Source organism: Eschrichtius robustus, chromosome 1 (genome assembly GCF_028021215.1).
Source record: "Eschrichtius robustus isolate mEscRob2 chromosome 1, mEscRob2.pri, whole genome shotgun sequence".
NCBI lineage: Eukaryota > Metazoa > Chordata > Mammalia > Artiodactyla > Eschrichtiidae > Eschrichtius > Eschrichtius robustus.
The window spans coordinates 27,863,547-27,887,273 of record NC_090824.1 but is presented as its reverse complement, the minus strand read 5'-3'; the positions used below and the strand labels follow the sequence as shown (position 1 = coordinate 27,887,273).

The 23,727-nt window shown below is 39.2% G+C and overlaps 1 protein-coding gene across 3 annotated transcripts in view; it reads left to right on the top strand.

Moving 5' to 3' along the window:
* The first annotated feature begins 1,563 nt into the window (after positions 1-1,563).
* Positions 1,564-23,727, top strand: part of YLPM1 (YLP motif containing 1) — a 68,185-nt gene continuing 46,021 nt past the window's right edge. For all 3 annotated transcript variants that reach the window (XR_011073893.1, XM_068542471.1, XM_068542461.1), the window contains exons 1-4: positions 1,564-2,592; positions 11,612-11,848; positions 12,799-12,978; positions 14,190-15,184. Coding sequence is in view for 2 of the 3 variants with exons in the window: in XM_068542471.1 (XP_068398572.1) it covers positions 1,720-2,592; positions 11,612-11,848; positions 12,799-12,978; positions 14,190-15,184 (2,285 nt within the window). In the remaining variant the exon portion in view is untranslated. The remainder of the gene's footprint in view (positions 2,593-11,611; positions 11,849-12,798; positions 12,979-14,189; positions 15,185-23,727) is intronic.

The window sequence follows — 23,727 nt, the reverse complement described above, 5'->3', positions numbered from 1 at the left end:
TTTCCAAATAAGGTCACATTCTGAGGTGCTGGGGGTTAGGATTTAAACATCTTTTTTTGGGGGGTGGTGGGGGGACACAGTTCAACCCGTAACAGACATGATAGCAGTGGACATCTGTTCTTGATCTCAGTGGGAAAACTTACAACTTTTTAGCATTAACTGTGATGTTTGTTGTAGTTTTCTTAGTAAATACTCTGTATAAGATTAAGGAAGTTTCCTTTTATTTCTGGCTTGCAAATCTTTTTAAAAATCATAAATGGATATTGAAATTTATGAAATGAAAGAAAACATTTTTTTTCTGCATCTAATGAGATGATCATCTGATTTTCTCCTTGTCTGTTCTATAGTAAATTACATTTATTTTTATAGTTTTCAAACAGAATTTCAATTGAAAATATTAAAATTACAAGTGGGATTTCTGAGTTGGGTAATGTTCTGTTTCTTGATCTGTACACAAGTGTGATTGGTTTGTGAAAATTCACTAAGCTGTACACTATGATTTGTAATTTTATGTATATACTTTATATTTCAATAAAAGCTAAAAGAAACACAGCTAAGTTCCTATTTGAGAATGAAAAGCTCTTTCTTCCAAAGGAAACTTAGCTGCCCCACTTTCAGCTCACATCCACCTCCTATGAGAGGTGAAGATCTGGGTTATTAAGATGGAAGCAAGGTCAAACCTTTAAGTGGTGCACAACTGACACATTGACACACTTAAAAGTCTCAGAGTTAGGTAGATTTTTGTTTTGTTTTGTTTTCAGAACTCAGTGTGTATCAGCTTTGTTTTTCAGTGATTCTCTCAAGCCACATGGGTTCATATTTCGTATTGCATGAGATTGGATTATTTTCTAAATCCAATCTGGTCCTCTCTAGACAATCTTGTTATCTGGCTTTTGCTATCTTTCCTTTGACTGATATTCTCCAACATAAATTCTTCTGCGTTGAATTATTCTAAAGAATTCCCTTTCTTCCCTTTTACAATACCTGCAGGAATTGATGTACTCTTACATTCTGTCTTCAGAATACATCTTCACAGATTTGTTCCTAATTGGATTTTTTGTTAGAATTGAATTAAGTCTATTCACTTAATTTGAGAAGAACTGACATCTTTATAATTTTTCCTCTTTTCATTCAGAACCATGGTAAACCTCTCCATTATTTCAAGTCTAATTTTATTCCACTCGGATATGAGTCTGTATAGTTCTGTAGTTTCCTTTATATAGATTCTGCATATTTCTTATTAGTGTTATTCCTACCTGCTTCATGGTTTTTTGTTATTGTTGCTATTGTGAATGGAACCTTTTTTTTTTTTTTTTTTTCCATTCAAAAACGAACCCGTAGAGCGACACGATCTCTACCACCGCTCTCAGCTGTGAGACTCTATGGTTCCTTGGCTATATAGGAACATTCTACTCGCCCCTACATTATCCGAACCGGAAGGAAGATGGCAACCGAGAGTCGCCAAGCAAAGGGCCGCTCTATCTTGCCTTTGTTCTCCTCTCTGTGGCTACTGCGCAGGCGTAGTCGCCCCGGTACCGTCCCCGCCTTCCCGGTCTCGGGCGCAGCTCGGTAGCGCCGGCGCACTGGCGCGCTCCGTTTACACGCTCCGGGGCCTGTAGGCGCCGCGAGTTCCGGCTGTGGCCGTCGCCGCTGCAGCTCCTGGAGGTCGGTTGCGACGCGTAACGACGCCGGGACGAGCGCTGCGCCTTCTTCTCCGATATGTACCCGAATTGGGGCCGGTATGGCGGGAGCAGCCACTATCCGCCGCCGCCGGTCCCGCCGCCACCGCCGGTGGCGCTTCCTGAGGCCTCGCCGGGGCCCGGGTACTCGAGCTCGACGACTCCCGCGGCCCCCTCCTCTTCTGGCTTCATGAGCTTCCGCGAGCAGCACCTGGCGCAGCTCCAGCAGCTGCAGCAGATGCACCAGAAGCAAATGCAGTGCGTGCTCCAGCCCCATCACCTTCCTCCGCCCCCCCTGCCGCCCCCGCCGGTGATGCCGGGGCCCGGCTACGGGGACTGGCAGCCACCGCCGCCACCGATGCCCCCTCCACCTGGGCCGGCTCTCAGCTATCAGAAGCAGCAGCAGTACAAACACCAGATGCTCCACCACCAACGAGACGGGCCTCCTGGTTTGGTTCCCATGGAGCTGGATTCTCCCCCTGAATCTCCCCCAGTACCGCCGGGGTCTTACATGCCCCCGTCTCAATCTTACATGCCTCCACCTCAGCCACCACCCTCGTACTACCCCCCGGCCTCGTCTCAGCCCTACCTGCCTCCCGCTCAGCCGTCCCCTTCTCAGTCCCCACCTTCCCAGTCCTACCTGGCGCCCACCCCATCTTATTCTTCCTCTTCCTCCTCCTCGCAGTCCTATTTGAGCCATTCCCAGTCCTACTTGCCCTCTTCTCAGGCATCTCCTTCCCGCCCCTCCCAAGGCCATTCTAAATCCCAGCTGCTAGCTCCGCCACCGTCGTCCGCCCCTTCTGGGAATAAGACAACTGTCCAGCAAGAGCCTTTGGAGAGCGGGGCCAAGAACAAGAGTGCTGAACAGCAGCAAGCTGCCCCTGAGCCAGATCCCTCTACGATGACTCCACAGGTAAGAAAACATCTGCCCAAGCTGCGTCTCTCACCTAGAGGGCCCTAAGTGAGCAGGCCTGGGGGCTGTACCCAGCGCTTAGCCTAATTCCGACACACAATAACTAGCTAATTTACACTCCAGAGGATTCCATAAAAGTCAAAGGTCTGACATCCCAGCTTTTTAATTAGCTAAATGTGGATTATTAAAAGAACAGTGTTTGAAGATATTTCTAGACACCAGAGTGATGGGGTGGCTCAAGAGTTACTTCTCAGATATATTCCTTGGTTTCCTTTGACCATGCTTCTAGGTTTTGTTGCTGTTGCAAAGGGCTTTTTTGTTGTTGTTGTTTAATTGTAACTTAAACTAAAATTCTATTTGAGAGGCAGCATAAAAAAGAAGCTTCTCAAAGGGCTGACACCTGAAATGCATATGAATCTTGTGACCAGTTAGTTTCTTTAAAAGAAAATTAAGGGCCACTGATAGCTGTCAGCTTCCTGAATTAAGAAGTCTCAGCAAATGAAGGATGGAAATCTTGTTCTAATCAGGAACATCCTAATTATGTTTATAGATATATATGCAATACCTAGGGAAGTCTACATATTTGACCTTTTTGGGAGTCTGTTGGTCATTTAAGGAACTGACCCATACATCCTTTTCTCACATCACTGAAAGATAGTTTTAAGACATGACCAATTTGCTGCATTGCATTGTTGTTACCATTTACTCCACAGTAACAGCCTTGGAATTCGGCCAAGTTTTAAAAAAAAATGGTCGTGACATCTCTTCATTCATGAGAGAGCCAGTCCTGTAAACTTCTCTTTCAAGTGATGCTTCCCTGTCAAAGATTGATAGGGTAGCAGTAATAAATGAATTCCTTTCTTAAGAAAGAAGATAAAATTAAAGTGGAAGAAATAATTTGTTTTGGTTTCTTAAAATAGACACTTTTAGCAATTACTAATCTACCTAGATTCCCTCATGAAAAAAGAGAATCTTTTAATCTACAAGCTCAGATTTACATATAAAGATTTCCAAAAGATATTATTCTAATTTTACAGTGGTTTGGCATTAGAAATTAAGAAGAGAAACAGGTTGTTTTAAGTAAGCAAGATGTGGTGCTTGGCACATCATCAGGAGAAAACACTTGAGATGCTGGGGTAAAACAGTAGAATGAGAGATTCTGTTAGCTTACACCAAATTAGTACTATCCATTAGGTTATTTCTCCAGATTCCTCCATTATAATAGAGATGGAATTTCTGCCCCCTTTACCACCCCACTCTGAAATTTCCAGTGCTTTTATTGTCCAGCACTCTCAGAGTTAGTCCAAACCAAAATATCACATTTATATCCTCATCTCTACTGGACTTTTTCTGGCCTCTTAGACAAATGAATTGTTTTTTGGTAGTGGGGGATGGGGGCGGGAATCAGACTGGTCCTTAATATGAATGTTTAGCACGAACACTGTTTTTGTTTTTCTGTCTTTGTACCCTTGTCTATAGTGAACTTCTTTTAGTGCTTTGACTATTCAGTGCCTCAAATTCTTTGATGATAGCCGTAAAGAAAGTGGTGGAAGATGAGATTTGAGAGGTGTGAATGGGCCAGATCAAGAAGGCCCTTGCTAAGCCTCTTTAGGTTTTTTTTACCTCTCTCTAGAATTCATCCCAACTTCCTCAACCCTCTCTCCCCCCTTGCAGTTGTATTGCTTTCGAGGCACATCTCAAATATCAGGGTCTCTGTGAAGCCGTGCTTCAGCTTACCCATGTGGTTTGGTTCTGTTCTTCAGGTTGTAAGTCCCTTGCAGACAGAGACTGCCTCACTTACCTTTTTATCCCCTGTAGCACCTAGGACAGTGTCTTGCCGATTGTCGGCTCTCCACAAAGTTTTGTTGAATAAGATACAAGAGTTGTCGTGTTCTAGACTTAGGATACTTTGGTTTATTAGGTGGTAAACATTTTCTTCATGCCAGTGCCAATCTCTGACAATTAACCCTTCTTTGTTGATTCATATTTTATTATTGGAATATTTCATTAAAAATTTTTTTATGGTGAAAGATTTTAAACATGCACAAAAGTAGAGAAAATGGTATGATTCTCCCCATATACCCATCACTCAGATTCAACAGCTATCAAGATTTTGCCATGTATGCTTCACCTAGGCCTTTACTGTTGTTCTTGCTGAAATATTTTTAAATGAATCTTAGATCTCACATCATTTCATTCCTACATTCTTAGACATTTTTTTTTAAAGGACTTTTTCTAAGGTAAACACGTTATAACACCTAACAAAATTAACAAGTTTCTATCATCTAATACCAGATCTGTTCAGATTTCCCCTATTGTCTCATCATACTAATAAAAATAATTCCTTGATATTATCCATGTTAAAATTCCCCCATGGACTTAATAAAGTTTTGATGGTTTGTTCAAATTGGGATTCAATATAGACATTTTGGGGCAGAATAATTCTGTTGTGGGGCTGTCTTGTGCATTGTAGGATGTTTAGCAGCATCTCTGGCCTCTACCTGCTAGATGCCAGTAGCAGCCCCCAGTTGTGACTAACAAAAATGTTTCCAGATATTGCCAAATATCCCCTGGGGGGCAAAATCACTCTCACTTGAGAATCCCTGATTTAGGTCAGTCTCTCCTATTCTGTTTCTCTACCCTTGCCATTGAGCTTGATGAAAAATCTGTGTTAGTTATCCTGTAGAATGTCCCACATCCTGGATTTGTCTGCTGTCTCGTTGGTGTCATTTGACTTGTTCCTCTCTCTCCCATGTTTTTTGTAAACTAGGCATTAACTGTGCAGCCTTCTTAGATTTAAGTTCACCTTTCTTTTGTCAAGTGTACTTCGTAACCTAGGTAGTGCTGTGTACTTCATTTGCATCCCATCAGGAGTCACTCAGTGCCTGGTTGTCCCATAGTTAGTGGTGCCAAGATTGATCAAGGGGGGTGACTGGTTTCTCTGCTGTAAAGCTTCCCATCAGTCTTGCATCTCATATTTCATCTAGTGGTTCATCTTTTGATGGTCTTTGCTTGAGTAAATTATTTCTTTGTTAGAGGTTGCAATATGGTGATTTTTTTCCTGCTGTTTCTTCTATATTTACCATAAGGAATTCTGTAAAGAAAAACTTTCACTCACGAACTAGGGCTGTTTGATTGGAAATACAGTTAGCATAGAAAAGACAAGATAAGTGCTTGATATTCTTCCATTTAATTTCTAGTTTTCAGAGTAAAGTGGTGATATAATGGAATGTGTCTTTTTTGAAGAATTAACTTTTCTGTGTGTTTCAAGGACTGGCTAGGTAAAATGCATACTGGTCTTTTTTAATGAACTGTGATTTATTCTTTTATTCTTAAAACTTATTTAGGTAAAGCTGTTGGCTTTGATTAGAGTTTTTAGTCACTATTTAATACTCAAATATATATTGAGTAACAACTGTGTGCCAAGAACTGTGCTTAGTACTGGAGATGAAATGGTGAACAAAATAGACAAGGTACCTGCCCTCATTCACTTGTTCCAGTGCGGGGAAAAGACATTTAAAAAGTAATTGAAGACGTGTAAGGTGCTGTGGAATTATAAAATAGAAAATATCACTAGACCATTCCATAAGGATTAGGAAAAGGTGAGCTTTTTTAAGCTCACTGTTGTATTCACGAGGCCTTGCTCAGGGTCTAGCACATAGTAGGTGAAGAATATATATTTTTCAAATGATTGAATATAGCTGGGAGCTCTAACCTAATTGAAGAGACCTCCCTTTGCAAGTAATATTTAAATGAAACCTGAAGAATGGGTAGGAAATAACCAGATAAGAGTTCAAAGAATTAAGTTCAGTAGGGCTTACTGAAGGTACAAACCAGGCCAGGGAGGACCTATGAGGACTTTATCCTAAGGGGAGTAGGAAGCCACTGAAGGATTTTATACAGGCAAATGTGACAGATTGGCTTTTTTGAAAGTTCACACTGCTTTGGGGAGAGTGGAATCGAAAGGAGCAAGAGTGATTTAGAGAGAATAGTGAATAGAGTGATCCAGGCAAGAGTTAGTAGTGGCTTGGACTTGGATGGTGATGGAGGAGATGGAGAGAAGTGGAAAGACTGGAGAAATATTTTGGTGCTAGAATCCAATTGGAGATTGAGTAGTAGTGGAGAGGGAGGCATCAAGGACGATTCCTGGGTTTCTGGGATAGGAAACTGGGTGGATGGTGGTTCCATATACTAATAACCTACAGGAGGGGGAAGAACAGGTTTGGGGATGAAGGGAAAATGATGAGTTAAGTTTTAGACTTACTGAGTTAAGATCCTTGAGACATAAGATTCCAAATGGAGATGTCCAGTTAGAAGTTAGATATAGGTCTGGAGTCTAGAAGTGAGATCTGGGAGACATAGACTTGTGAGTCATCAGCATAAAAATGGTATTTGAAGGCACAGAAATAGATGAGGTCTCCTGAGGAGTGTGTGTAGAGTAAGAATAAAGTTTAAAGGACATTGAGCCAAGCCCTGCAGAACCACAGTACCTAAGGGAACCAATGGGAAGAAAGGCCAAATAGGTGGATGGAAAATCAGGACAGTGCAGTGCCACAGAAGTGAAGGGAAGACTGTTTCTAGGAGGAGGGAGTAGTCAGCTGTGTAACTGCTGAGAGGTCAAGCAAGATGAAGACTGTGAGTTATCTTTTGCATTTACTGACATGTAGATTATTGTTGACCTTGGCAGGAGCAGTTTCATAGTGACTGAAGCCATATTGCATTGATTTGAGGAGTGATGGAAGGTGAGGAAATGGGGATGGTGAGTATAGACAACTCTTTCAAGAAGTTTGACTGAAGGAGAGAGAGAGAGAGAGAAATGTGGGCAGGAGCTGGAGGAAGAGGCACAGTAAAGGAGGTTTTTTTTTGAGATGGGACCTTAATTCCTGGAATAGAGTGTGAACTTCAAAAATGTTGAAAATAAATATATTTTAAATAAATTTTAAAAATGGAAATCCACTTCATTATTTTACCAAGTCCCCCCTCCCCATCCTACTTGCTTTAGGATATGACATTGAACATTTAATGTTACAGGCATTTATCCTAATCAACCTGGACAGGAAAGGTAACCTTTCAAAATTAATCTTTAAAACATCACACACATAGACACATGTGTTCATTCATTCATTAATCCATTCATTCATTCATCCTCTCTCTCTCTCCCTGTCCTTCCTTCTTTATATTTCCTTACTTGGAGAATCATTTAGTACCTAGTTGCTTACTGTGCTGGTAGCAAGTGGTCAGTAAATACTTGCTGAATTAATTAGCACCTTTTTTGGTAATGGTATTTATGACAAATACATCCTTACTTTTTAACTCTATTCAATCTCTTTTTGAATGTGACATTTACTGTGATTTTCCTTTACCTATGAACTAACATCCTATATGAGATGGAGTTGTCTGATATAATGGGACATTCAGAAGAACTGGCTACTATTTCAGCTTCATTAGCAAGTCCAGGCAGGTTTTATTCGTTTTTAAAATAGAGATAAAGCAACCTTTTCTGGGGTCACTGAGGACATTTCTGAATGATTTCATCATTATTCATTTGCAGAGCTTTAAAAATGTGCCAAAGCCTTGTCCTAGGATTGAATTAGATCTGGTTTCTGCTTATTGGGTTCATATTAAGTAGAAATTGATCTGCAGTGCATACTGTTAGTAAATCAACAAGTACTTGAGCTCCTAACAAGGTTTTAACCTTAGACTAGGTCTAAGACAAAGAGAAAGCACGAGAATAAGGTGGGTATAAATTGATAAAGAATCTAGACCTGAATAATCTTCCTGTCTATAGCCACTGGCTTCTAGTTTATGAAAGATAGTTTGCATCTTTGTATCTTTTGGTGATGCTTTCAAAGTAACTTAAAAAAAAGGAAACTTTTAACTTCTACTTGAAAGAGTTTATTAATTTTTTAAAGCTAAAAAACAAGCCTGTTGCTGTTTTCAGTATTTTCATACAATAATGGAAGAATGTTGAAAATGTTTTAATACCACATAATTGTTGACTATCATGAACAGTGTGTGGGTTTTTTTTCTATTTTTTTCATGTTGAATACTAAAAGTAATTATATTTCAGGAACTGATGGTTATGTGTCTGATAATTAAAAAGAGAAAAACCCAGTCATGACCCAAACTTCAGGATGGAGTTAGTGAGATGGAATTTACTCTTCCAAAGGGATGTAGCAAGTTTCAGGTCATAGAAATTAATAACCTAGAAGGGAAGTCTTTAGCTGATCAGCAACTATTTATTGACATTCTACTGTGTGTTCCAGCACTATGCTTAAGCACCAGACAGGATATGAGAAAAGCATGAAACACCTCTCTCCCAAGACAGTTACATTCTGCGAATGAAAAAACAGATAACAAGACAGTATGTTTCATGAGAAAAGAGTATCATGTATATTTGCATGTGGAAAATTGGAGAGGATATACAGTAAAATAGTAACAATATAGGAAATCCTGGTTATCCAGAGATAATGAATCTCAGTGAATGCAAGTAAAATGAATCCATTTAACACAAGGACCAAAAGTTTATTGTAAAAAGTAAAAAATTTAATTTGGGACACAATCTTGAAAAATAAAGCTCAAAGAACAGCTGAGTCTTAGAGTTTATAAAGAATAAAGTGTAGATTAGGTTTCTGTACTATAATTTTTGTGACAAAATTGTGTGACAACATTATATTATCATCATTTATTTTGTTTTTGAATATGTTGAAAAAATATTTTAGGGATTTATACATTTTTCCAGGGGCTGTTTTTCAACATTTGATATTCATGTCATTCTCTTTTGCAGTTCCTATTATAAAAATTCTTTTTGGTTGTTAACTGGTAGTACTTCTGCTAGATCCTGCATTTTTATAATTGTAGTAGAAATGTATGCTTTTGTTTTTGTTTATATGCTGTTGTTAATTATAGAAGTATATAGGGCAGTTCATTAGTGAATATTTTAGTGTTATGACAACTTTTTTTTCCTTATGCCACCTTGTAACCATGGGGAATTATATAGTGAACACTGGGATAATGAAGATCCTGTAGTTATTTCTGAGTGGTGAGATTTTTTTAAATTGATTTTAATTATTGCTTATTTGTAGTTGAATCTCTTTATTTGAGGTATTTATATTTTATAAAGTTGTCAAGAACCCTGAATTAGTGAATACTGAACGATTGCTCTTAGGGGAAGTGCAGGGTTAGGTTCCTGTGGGCCTTTGGTCACATTTTCTTCAACCAATCAATACATAACCTTGTTTTATATGTGTTTCTGTTTAAAAACAACTTATTTAATGTATATTGTTGATTCATTAACATTGAACTCACAGCCAGCAGCACCATAACACGTGCCTGAAAGAAGCTTATCCAACGCAAGTATTTTCTTCTTAAGGCACATCATAGCGCATAGCGTTCTCACCCTTAGGAATACTAGACAGCACTTCAGCACAATGCTTGGGGGCCATTTTTTTTTTTTAACTTTTTTTTTTTTTTAAGTTTTTTTCTTCCCCGCAGTTGCATTTTTAATTAATTAATTAATTTATTTATTTATTTATGGCTGTGTTGGGTCTTCGTTTCTGTGCGAGGGCTTTCTCTAGTTGTGGCGACCGGGGGCCACTCTTCATCGCGGTGCGCGGGCCTCTCACTATCGCGGCCTCTCTTGTTGCGGAGCACAGGCTCCAGACGCGCAGGCTCAGTAATCGTGGCTCACGGGCCCAGTTGCTCCGCGGCATGTGGGATCTTCCCAGACCAGGGCTCGAACCCGCGTCCCCTGCATTGGCAGGCGGATTCTCAACCGCTGCGCCACCAGGGAAGCCCCGCTTGGCGGCCATTTTAAACAGCAAAATCTTCAACCAAAAAGTACAGAAATGTGAAAAATGTGGCCCTAAATAGACCTTGAAAAGAACACTTATTTACAATGTAAGAGCTAAACGAAACGGCAGAGCATGGCCGTGTTCTGCCTCAGACAGGAACGTGCAAGTCAGATAACTAATTTTTTGCCCATCTACGCGTGTCCACAAATGACTGTGAAAGTTCCCTGAGCGTTGATTTTAGAGTTAGAAATAAATTTTAGCAAGTTGGCAAATTCACAAATACAGAATCCATGAATAATCAGGATAGGCTGTATCTTCTAATTTTTTTCCACATTAAACTTATTATTGTGGTAATTTTTAGAAAGTGGAAGCACAAAATAAGCTTCCAGAGAATCAAATTACAGTATAACTCGGAAGACAAAGTGAAACTTTTAAAATAAATAGAAAGCATTCTAAAACACAATATATTTTCATTTATGCATATATACCTGGGTATGGCAAGATTAATGATACAGCAGGTGTTTAAAAGAGGGAAGGACACTGCAGAAGAGAAGACAGAGAGAAGAGGTAGGGCTATTTATTATATTCATTAATCACGAGACCCCCGTGGATAAAACTGAACCAACTAAAGGCAAGTTAAAAACAATAGCTATGAATACTGAAAAGATTTACTCTGATCTTTTATCAGAAAGATTACTCTCACCTCCAAAAGCATGTTTTTTTAATGAGAATAGAGAAGTATGTTGAATTAACATGTATGGTTTAACTTAAATATATAAATTTGGGGGAGGAATTGAAAGATCATGTTTATTTATTTGCCTTTCTCAGTTCAGGTTTGCCTTTTCTTATGTATAAATACATGAACACAGACACAAATGTAGCTCCCTGTCAAAACCAAGTTGCAGATATACAGGATTGTCAATTAAAATTTTTTTTTTAATTTTTAAATTTAATTTATTTTTTTATACAGCAGGTTCTTATTAGTCATCCATTTTATACACATCAGTGTATACATGTCAATCCCAATCTCCCAATTCATCACACTACCCCCCCCATCCCCCGCTGCTTTCCCCCCTTGGTGTCCATACGTTTGTTCTCTACATCTGTGTCTCTGTTTTTGCCCTGCAAACCGGTTCATCTGTACCATTTTTCTAGGTTCCACATATATGCATTAATATATGATATTTGTTTTTCTCTTTCTGACTTAAAAATGGTTTCTATTGTAGGAACAGCAGCAATATTGGTATCGACAGCACCTGCTTAGTTTGCAGCAGAGGACAAAAGTGCATTTGCCGGGACACAAAAAAGGTCCTGTTGTAGCAAAGGATGCAGCTGAGCCAGTAAAGGAAGAAGTTACTGTACCTGCCACCAGCCAAGTACCAGAACCCCCTCCATCGGAGGAGCCCCCATTACCACCCCCTAATGAGGACGTACCACCTCCTCTCCCACCTGAGGAACCCCAGGTAACCATGAAATTAATTACTTGGTATTTATTAAGTTCTGTTTTTTTTCTGATTCATATATATATGTACCTTTGTTATAAATGGATATATATTTTCATGTGTTTTTTTTTTTTAAGTGCATGTAAAATTTCATTTGTGGAATAATCAGATGTATGCCATATCAGGTTTAGAAAAGGCATTTTTTCGTCGTTTAAGTGAGAGTGAAGAATTAGACACTCTTCTGAATTGAGTGTCTCTAAGCAGTAAAGGGATGCAAGGGTGGGTGTTTTCGTATTGGCAGCACAGGGCAGTAATTAAGAGATTCAGCTTTTATTGTCAAACTGCCCGGGCTGTAGTCCAGGCATTGCTACTTGCTGGTGGTGACTCTGAGCAAGTTAGTTAACCATTCTATGCTTCAATTTCCTCATCTATGAAATGGGCATATTCAAATAGTAGCTTTCTTATTGAGCTATTAAAGCATTAAATGTGATAATCCTTGTCGCTTAGCATACTGACTGGCACATGGAAAGTTCTCACATTGGTCCAAAGGTCATTGTTCTCCCAAGAGCCTTATGTGGAAACATTATTGAAACATGATGATTACACTGTAGTCAGCTGGTGAAAAGTGACTAAGGTGAAAAAGAGATTTCTCATATAGTGAAAAGGATAGTAACTGTGGATTGACTTTCTGCTGGGGAAATGGTTATTCTATTTAGGAACAGTGAGGTGATTATTCTCGTAAAGACCGTGGGATTTATAAATTCCTTTGTATTAGTATCCATGATCACAGTATAGATAGAACTAGGTATTTTATCTAAAGATAGAATAGCTTTTCTCAGAGTTGCAGGGATTCTGGACTTTATAACACAATACTATTAAGACACAATACTTTATAAAATATTCAGGTTTCTTATTAATTTGGTTGCTGTTTATGACTTAGAAAAAAACTGTGCCCTCTCTTTTATCTTTAGTCTGAGGACCCGGAAGAAGATGCCAGGTTAAAACAGTTGCAGGCTGCAGCAGCACACTGGCAGCAGCACCAGCAGCATCGAGTTGGCTTCCAGTATCAGGGAATAATGCAGAAGCACACTCAGTTACAGCAGATCCTACAACAGTACCAGCAGATTATACAGCATCCACCACATATACAGGTGAGTGCTTCCTCAGTTGCCACGTGGGAAATTGCCCCAGGATGTTAAAGGGATTTGTTTCTCATGAAAGAGATTTAAGTATGAAGAAGGAAAGATATCAGATGTTTCCCCTGGAGTGCCCAAGTAGTTATTTGTCACATTACTGGGGGCTTGGGAAATGTGGTATTATGAAAATGCTCTTGGGGAAGGGCAGGTATAGTGGAATCTTCTGATCATGTTAACCCAGGCAGATGTTAGAGTACTGTTGCTAAGGGATTTAAGAAGCAGGGCTTCTTACAGACTCACAGACATAGAAACAAACTTATGGTTGTCAAAGGGGAAAGCAGGGGGAGGGATAAATTAGGAGTTTGGGGTTAACAGATACACACTACTATATATAAAATAGATAAACAACAAGGACTTAACTGTATAGCACAGGGAGCTATATTCACTCTCTTGTAATAACCTATAATGGAAAAGAATCTGAAAAAGAATGTGTGTGTGTGTATATATTTTTTTTCTTTTTTTTGCTGTACACCTGAAACTTACACAATATTGTAAATCAACTATACTTCAATTTAAAAAAAAAAAAAAGAATTCCCTGGTGGTCCAGTGGTTAGGACTCTGTGCTTTCACTGCCGAGGGCGCGGGGTTCAATCCCTGGTCGGGGAACTAAGGTCCTGTAAGCCGCGCAGTGGCCAAAAAAAAAAGAAGAAGAACCAGGGCTTCTTATGTTACTTCAAGTTAACCTGTGTTTTTGCCTGAGAAGCACTGCAGTAACAAGCAGAAACCCACCAGCAAGATCAAAGCAACTACCACAAAAAACCTAAGCAAATGCACCACAAAAGATGAAGTGACTTAGATACTTGTTTGTCTTGTATCTGTGAGGTATAAACTTACGTCTATATGTCTATAACAGATCATTTTCAATAGTAATATTTAAAATGACCCATAGTAGTAATAAAAACTTGAAAAATACTTGTTGCTGAGATAGGTATTTGCTTTAGTGTTTGGTAGATTTTTTCCAACTCAGTGATAACATATAAATAAGTCAGAGGGAGAAAGACGAATGATCATCATGGAAAGGATTTAACAAGCTTATCCTTAGCCTCCCAAAGTCTTGTGTTCTAATTTCCTAAGGCTGCAAATGCCCTTGATTCATTAATATTTTAACTTATGATTAATTCTCTTATATGAATGTCTTGAAATAATTTTTATCCCTTTATTTGTAGACCATGTCTGTAGATTTGCAGATGCGGCATTATGAGATGCAGCAGCAGCAGTTTCAACATCTCTACCAAGATTGGGAGCGAGAGTTTCAGCTGTGGGAGGAACAGCTTCATTCCTATCCTCATAAAGATCAGCTTCAGGAGTATGAGAAGCAGTGGAAAACATGGCAGGGACATATGAAAGCCACTCAGACGTATCTCCAGGAGAAAGTCAATTCATTTCAGAACATGAAGAACCAGTATATGGGGAACATGTCCATGCCGCCACCTTTTGTCCCATATTCTCAGATGCCTCCACCTCTACCAACAATGCCTCCTCCGGTATTGCCTCCATCATTGCCACCACCAGTGATGCCCCCTGCCCTGCCTGCTTCAGTGCCACCACCTGGCATGCCCCCACCTGTGATGCCACCTTCTCTACCAACCTCTGTGCCCCCACCTGTGATGCCTCCATCTCTCTCTTCTGCAGGGCCACCACCAGTTCTACCCCCACCTTCCCTCTCTTCTGCAGGGCCGCCACCAGTTCTTCCCCCACCGTCTCTCTCTTCAACAGCACCTCCACCTGTTATGCCCCTCCCACCATTATCTTCAGCCACACCTCCTCCAGGAATGCCTCCCCCTGGAGTTCCACAAGGGATACCTCCTCAGTTAACAACAGCCCCAGTTCCACCAGCCTCCAGTTCTCAGAACTCACAAGTTCCAGAGAAACCTAGACCAGCACTGCTTCCCACTCCTGTGTCTTTTGGTTCAGCCCCACCCTCAACTTACCATCCTCCATTGCAATCAGCCATTGGCCCATCTGAACAAGTGAATTCTAAAGCTCCACTGAGCAAGTCTGCTCTGCCATACAGTTCATTCTCATCTGAGCAAGGACTTGGGGAGTCTTCAGCTGCTCCATCTCAGCCAATCACTGCAGTCAAGGACATGCCAGGGAGGTCAGGTGGATTGCTTCCAGATCCTCCTAGAAGCAGTTACTTGGAAGGTCCAAGAGGCCCAAGGTAGGTCTGCCTTTTTTTTGGGAGCGGGTGGGGAGTGGGGGTGTGGTGGTTTTGCTGCTTTGCTGATACAGGCTGAGTAGGCTTTTACGTTCTCTTTGTATTATACATTCCTGGTTTACAGTTAATAATATTAGTGTTGTTCACTTATTAGACATGACATAATGAAATCTAGAAATGGCAACATGCCCCCCTTTCTTTGATGTCATTGCTTTTATCCTGTATGTAGCGATTTTAGTCCAGGATGAATGTAGTGGTTTAGAGTAATGCTTATCAATTCCTTAGTGACTGTCAGCTTCAAAAGCAATTTTTATTAAATTTATTGATCTTTTTTGCTTTTTGTTTATGTAACAAATAACTGGATTGGTAACTTCTTTCTGTGACATGATATGCCAGCTGTTGGAGATAAAAATGAATAAGCATCTAGTGAAGTAAAGTAATGAAATTTAGTGTAAGGGTAAATAGGACTTTTATTTTATCCATTTGTTCAGCAAATATTTATTAATATTTGTGCTTCCAGCAGTGAATGTAACATAACAGACACAATCCCTGCCCCCATGGAACTTTTATCCTTTATATTTTCCTCAGTTTAGGAGATGTTTTTCTTTTGTTTGAACCACATTTGTATTTAGAAAAGCACACAAAACATTTACTAGTAGTTTCTAAATTTTTCCTTTTACCTTTTAAAAGGTGTTAAATTTATTTTTCCAAGTTTGTAAAAATATTTTTTCCCCAAGTTGGCCTAAATGATTATTTTCTTACAAAAACATTTTCAATCAGATTTTTTTCCAATTGGAAATTGTACTGGAAATACTCCTTATATAAAATTTAGACAGGACAGGAAAGTATTGAAAAAAAGTAAAAGTCACCTAATTCTACTATCTGGAGGTAATAATTTTTAAAACATATGTCATAAAAAATTGAAGCATACTAAGTGTATTATTTTGTAACTTGGTTTTTCCACTTGTCAGCATTGGTTAGTTTTCCATCTCAGTGTTGATGGGTCTACATCATAATTTTAAATTTAAACCTCATCTCAATATTTGAAAACAAAATATATTTTTTATTTGTTCTCCAAGTTTATATTCAGAAAACAGAACTCCATCCAAAAATGAAAGCTAATTAAAGGCAATTAACGTGAATCCGCTGAGTACCAGAAGCCTTGTCAGAAGCTTTACATACATTATCCCATGGAGTCTTCTCGACAACCTGTGAACTTGGCAGTTTCATACCCTACATTTACCCTTTACAAACTGGGGCTGAGAGGATTGGGTAACTTGCTCAGGATCATGTAGGTGGGAGAGTAGAGCCTAAGTCCACATAGTGGGAGCTGAGTCCAGAGGGTCCCCAGAGCAAGAGCACTAGTTAAGCACTGTGTTTAATGCCGTGATTCAGTGATGTTCATCCTGTCAGTGATTACAAGTGCATTTGTAGTCCTGATTTATTTGACATATGTTTCATCTTGATTTGAATTCCTACTTGTCTCCTGGATTGAGCATTACCTTTTAGATACGGTGACTGATTTGCTATATGAGAAGTATGTTCTTATAACCTCATAAAACATAGATTTCCTGCTCCCTTTTTTCTGTCATAATTATGTTTTCTCTGTTTCGCCTACCAGATCTTGACGTTGTAAATTTAGGACCTACTTTAACTTTTTTTCTTTTGCCTCAGGGTACAGTTAATACTTCCAGTGCTAGGAGGATCTTAGTTAGCAGTTACCTAGTGCAACTTTCCCTCTATATAGCAACTCACCTTTGTGTTGCATTTTGTCATCCTAGGTCTTGCACATATTATCTCAATTTATTCCTCTCAGTGATCTCATGAAGTAAATGGATAAAGGGAGCTGAGATTTGGAGAGGTTATAAATAAATTGCCCCGGATGACACGGCAAATAAATGGTTGAGATGGGGTTAGAATCCAGGGCCTTCTGACCCACTCTTAAGTCCACTGTGCTTCCTGTGACAAGCAGCTGATGAGCTCAAGCAGAGCGTTGGCACTGTGATAAGGAACACTGCCCTACGATGTGCTGACAGTTTTACAGAAATTGTATTTCTTACATTGAACATAATTGTGTTGCCTTGACTTCTGCCTGTTGATTCTAGATCTGCCTGTGTGGTGCAACACATAATGAATTATCCTGTCCCTCTTCTACAGTGTATTCCTGCCATTGTTTAAAGACCATCCTCTTGTCTCCCTCCACCCACCTTAACCATTCTGCTGTGCCATCAAATAAACTGAAGTTCTTTTCATATTAACATTGGTGCTAGCTTTCTCCTGCTATATTGTTCACTGTCCTTTTTTAAAAAAAAAAATTTATTTATTGATTATTTGGCTGCGCTGGGTCTTAGTTGCAGCACTCAGGATCTTCATTGTGGCGTGCGGTATCTTTTTAGTTGTGGCATGTGGTATCTAGCTCTCTGACCAGGGATCGAACCTGGGTCCCTTGCATTGGGAGCGTGGAGTTTTAACTGCTGGACCACCAGGGAAGTCCCTGTTCACTGTCCTTTGAAGGGCCTTTGGTTTGTCAGTCTCCTTCAGAATGAACACTTACTTCAGATTGAGAAGACCATAGGCCTATTACTAACTTTGTTATAAAAATGTACTTATATGGGCTTCCCTGGTGGCGCAGTGATTGAGAATCTGCCTGCCAATGCAGGGGACACGGGTTCGAGCCCTGGTCTGGGAAGATCCCACATGCCGCGGAGCAACTGGGCCCGTGAGCCACAACTACTGAGCCTGCGCGTCTGGAGCCTGTGCTCCGCAACAAGAGAGGCCGCGATAGTGAGAGGCTCGCGCACTGCGATGAAGAGTGGTCCCCGCTTGCCGCAACTCGAGAAAGCCCTCGCACAGAAACGAAGACCCAACACAGCTAAAAAAAAAAAAAAAAAAAAAAAAGTACTTATATAGCTGAACAAATTGCTTTTTTTTTTTTGGTCAGTACTCTCACAGTGTTAACTCATGTTGAGCTTAACATCAATTTGGCCAGCCAGGTCTTTTTCACCTTACTGTTATTAAGCCAGTTCTCTGTCACCCTGAACTTGTACAGTTTTTTGTCTTGTGGTTTGTTTTTTTTTTTTTTCCTAAGACTTTACATTTCATCTAGTTAGGTTTGGGCCTGCATTCTAGTCTGCTGAATCTTCGTGAATGGAGATTACACTGTTTTTAGATATGAGATATCCCTTCCTGGCTTTTTCCACCTGCAGCTTTGAAAAGGATGGCATATTTTGTCCTTGAATTGTATCCTGCTCACATTTCTACCTTGTTTTTTTTTTTTCCTGCCTTGTTTTAAAAACCTTTCCCTGATCTAGCTGTGTCATTGCCATTTATATTACCCTTCTACTTCTTTTGTTCACTTAGCCCATGTAAAGTATAATTTGTGACTGTTGCCCAGGCATGGTTGTTTTTGTTTTTGTTTTTTAACCTTGTTACATGGGAGAAAAAAAGATCAGTGGGAAGCCGATCAGTGAGTAAAAGAGACTGAGGTAAGAATAATCCACACTATTAAGAAAACTTATGAATTTCCTTTATTAGTTGAATTCAGAGTTTGCTATATATATAACATACGGTAAGCCACTCTAGTTTTTGTGTGTGTGTGTGTGTGTGTGTTTTGTTTCTTAAACAAAGCTGGGTAGAAAAATAAGAACGGAGAACACAGTTAACTGATTTACCATTTACACACTGTTAAATAAAGTACTGGAAATTACTTTGAGTTTTTTGAAAAATCCAGATTTAGGCTGCTTTCTAAAAACTGAAGGTTTACAAAAAGTCAAGTGACATAAGTGCATCATATGTAAATAGCATACAACATTGTTGAGCATCTGGGGCAGCTTTTTGAAACTGTTTATGTGTGTATGTACCATTGGATTCATCAAGTCTTGTAGAAGACTACCACAGCTCCAATAAACTGTCATGTTAGTGGATGTTGGTTTCCAAGAATCTTTTATTTTCAGTAATAAAACTTACTTATTGAAGAGGAACATACAGAGATGTGCACAATCATAAGTGTACAGCTTAGTAAATTTTCACAGGTACACCTGTGTTATCGCGACTCAGATCAAGAAATAGAAATTAACAGTGTCTGAGAAGTCCCACTCATGCCCCTTCCCATTTTTCCTCATCCCAAAGATAACCACTATTCCAACTTTTTACACAATAGATTAGTTTTGCCTATTTTTGAACTTTATATAAATGGACTCATGCTGTATGTACTCTTTTGAGTCTGGCATCTTTCACTTGACATTATATTATTGTGAGATTCGTCCATGTTGTGTGTAGGTGTAGTTTGTTTCATTCTCATTTCTTTACAATATTTTATTGTATGAATATACCACAATCTGTTTATCCATTCTAATATTGATGGTCATTTAAGTTTTTGGTGGTTATTATGAAAAACACTGCTTTGTGTCTTTGGTGCTATATATGTCCCTTTAGAGGGGTGTGTGTGTGTGTGTGTGTTTGTTTGTATTTAATTTTGTTTAGATATATGCCAAGGATGGGAATTGCTTGGTCATAAGAGTACGAATATGTTCTGCTTTGATAGATATTGTCAAACAGTTTTCCAAAGTGGTTGTGTCAGTTTACACTGTCACCACCAGTGTTTCTGTATTCCAGTTTTTTTGTATCCTCATTAGTACTTGGTGTTATTAAACTTTAAAATTTTAGCAATCTTGGTGGATGTCTAGTGGTATTGTAATATGGCTTTAATTTATATTTCCCCGATGACAAATGAGATTGACTTCCATTCCATTTGATTTTCGTTCAGTTGGATTTCCTCTTTTATGAAATGCTGATTCAAGTCTTTTCCCTATTTTTCTGTTGGATTATGGTTTTTTCTTATTGGTTTGTAGGAGTTCTTTATATATACTAGATATCAGCTCATATGTCTAGATTGTCTTGACTGTTTCTCACTCTGCAGCACTTTTTGCATTCTTACTCTTCAGTATACTAAAAAAGTAGTCTTCACTTTACCATCTAGATGGTCCATTGGAACCTTTTTAAAAAATATTTATTTATTTATTTATATTTTGGCTGTGCCGGGTTTTAGTTGTGGCATGCGCAATCTTTAGTTGGAGCATGCTGACTGTTAATTGTGGCATGCAGGCTTCTTAGTTGCAGTTGTGGTCTCTTAGTTACGGCATACGATCTCTTAGTTGTGGCATGCATGCGGGATCTAGTTTCCCAACCCAGGATTGCACCCGGGCCCCCTGCGTTGGGAACGTGGAGTCTTACCCACTGGACCACCAGGGAAGTCCTGGAACCTTTTTATTTTTTTAATTTAAAAGTAATTTTACAAATAATTTACAGAAGTAAGAATAAAGGCATAATGAAAACAACTTACTAGAAATTTTAATTAAAAATTTTTTAATTAACTAATTAATTAATTTTTGTCTGCATTGGGTCTTCTTTGCTGCACGCAGGCTTTCTCTAGTTGCAGCGAGCGGGGCTACTCTTCGTTGAGTTGCGTGGGCTTCTCATTGCGGTGGCTTCTCTTGTTGAGGAGCATGGGCTCTAGGAGTGTGGGCTTCAGTAGTTGTGGCACGCGTGCTCAGTAGTTGTGGCTTGCGGGCTCTAGAGTGCAGGCTCAGTAGTTGTGGCGCACGGGCTTAGTTGCTCCACGGCATGTGGGATCTTCCCGGACCAGGGCTCAAACCCACGTCCCCTGCATTGGCAGGAGGATTTTTAACCACTGTGCCACCAGGGAAGCCCCTAAAAATTTTAAAAGAGTAAAACTCTTCGCATCGAGTAAATTTTAAAAGAGTAAAACTCTTCGCATCAAGACACACAAACATTATAGAAGATGAAATAATTCTGTCACATATTTTTTTTTTAAATGAAACTCACATGCACAAGGTGAGCCCTTCTTTTTTTTTTTTTAATTTTATTTATTTATTTATTTTTATTTATTTATGGCTGTGTTGGGTCTTCGTTTCTGTGCGAGGGCTTTCTCTAGTTGCGGCAAGCGGGGGCCACTCTTCATCGTGGTGCACGGGCCTCTCATTATCGTGGCCTCTCTTGTTGCGGAGCACAGGCTCCAGACGCGCAGGCTCAGCAATTGTGGCTCACGGGCCTAGTCGCTCCGCGGCATGTGGGATCTTCCCAGACCAGGGCTCTAACCCGTGTCCCCTGCACTGGCAGGCAGACTCTCAACCACTGCGCCACCAGGGAAGCCCCACATATTCTTTTAGCAAAGCAGAATGGTCCAGGTTCTTGCCAAAAATATGTGATGAAGTCTTTCCTGTTTAATAACTATCTGGATGACGATACCACATTTCCTTTCCGTCCTTAGAACTATATTGTTCACTCATCCTATCTTGAGTTTGAGAATATTCATCTAGGATATTGTCATCCGAGGACTCATAGTCAGAGATTTTGCTTGTATGATTAATTTCACATCTTTATTAGGACCTAGAGTGTAGCTGTCTCTGCATTTATCTTTTGACTCATTTAATAATTTTTTTAAATAAATTTATTTCATTTATTTTATTTTTGGCTGTGTTGGGTCTTCGTTGCTGTGCGCAGGCTTTCTCTAGTCATGGCGAGTGGGGACTACTCTTCATTGCAGTGCGCGGGCTTCTCATTGTGGTGGCTTCTCTTGTTATGGAGCACGGGCTTTAGGCACGCGGGCTTCAGTAGTTGTGGCTTGTGGGCTCTAGAGCGCGGACTCAGTAGTTGTGGCGCACGGGTTTAGTTGCTCCGCGGCATGTGGGATCTTCCCGGACCAGGGCTTGAACCTGTGTTCCCTGCGTTAGTGCGTGGATTCTTAACCACTGCGCCACCAGGGAAGGCCCATCTAATAATTTTGACACAACTTTCTCTGTCACTTTTCTTTGTCAGGAAATGAAAATTTCTGAATTCTCAGTTGTGCTCAATGAAGCTAAAAGCAGGCTGCAATATTTTGGGCCATGCAAGGAGGGGTGACAGCTTATTTCACAATTCCATCATTCTTTTGTTGTGTTCGTATTTTGATCTTTAGCGTAGTTGGGGATAATTGATAAGGAATGATGAGTAATAATGAATTCTAGGATAAGAAGATCACAAAATGTTTCAATATATAGAAAAAAGATCCCATAATGTATCTTAGGTTTATGAAAAAATTCAGTGGGCCTATATGGTAATTGCAAGATAATGTAAACTTCATTCTATTTATCAAAAAGTAAGTTTTCTCTTTGTTCTTAGGAAAGCCTGTAGGAAAAAAAAAAGTCGTGAAATATCAATCCTTACAAATAGAACTGTTTTTAAAAAACTCAAAAACTATAATTGAATCCAGTGAACCCAAATGAACCCCAAGGGTTAATGGTATCTTTTGATTAATAGAAATTCTTGATTTTTTAAATTTAGTAGTCTAATTTATTGATCTTTTCTTTATGGTTAGTGCCTTTTCATGTCCTGTTTAAGAAATCTTTGCTTACTCCAAGGCCATAAATACATTATTGTATTTGTTTTCTTTCATTGTTTTACCTTTCTATTTTAAAATCAACAATCCATATAGAATTGATTTTTTTGTTAAAAAAAAATGAGGTAGGGTAAGGTTCATTGTTTTCCATATGGCTATCAAGTTGACCCCAGTACCATTTATTGAAAAAGTCATCCTTTTCTTACTACTTTAAAGTGTCTCCATCATAAATCAAGTGGCTATATATGTGGATTTGTCTGTGGACTCTGTTACTTTGGTTTATTTGTCTATCCTTACACCAGTGTCAAATAGTTTTAATTACTGTAGCTTCATAATAAATCTTGATATCTCTTAGTGTAAGTCCTCCAATTCTATGTTTCTAGATAAGGGATTTTCTGTGAAGGGCTGAATGGTAAATATTTTTAGACTTTGTGGGCCATGTTTGGTCTCTGTCAAATATTTTTCTTTCTTCCTTTTTTTCTTTCTTTCTTTTTTTAACCTATAAAAATATTTTAAAAACCAGTCTTAACTGGGTTTGGCCCGGGGCCGTAGTTTGCTGACCCCTGATCTAGATTGTCTTGACCATTCTTGGTCCGTTCTGTTTCCCATATAATGCTTAGAAGCAGCTTGTCAGTTTTCAGAAAACCGCTGGAATTTTGCTGAACATTGCATAGACTCTATTGACCATGTTGAGGAAGAACTGACATATTAATAATATCAAGGCTTCTGATCAGTTATACCTATTTTTGATTAGTTTTAGGGTTGGAATTGTGACCTCTTCCATTCTGTAGCTGTCTTACTAGGTTTAACAAGGGACTATGAACACCATAATTTTTCTTAATGCTTCCATTTGCCATGGCTTTTCCTGTTTATAGTGATTATTTCTCTTTGGAATTTTGATTTTAGGATCTTGGTTATACATATTAGAAAATGGCATTATTTCACATGAAAACTAAAAGGGCAGGAATTTGATTCCAGAATTTAAAATCTTGTAATTACTGTGGTCTGCTGATGTGTGTTTATATATTGTGATAATCAGACATTATCTTGTTTAAGGGTATTTGTATTTCTGCATCCCTCTTAAGTTTTTGTACCCAATTTGGAGTATATTTTTTGTATCAAGTTTTGAAATTTTTATACCTAGTTCTGA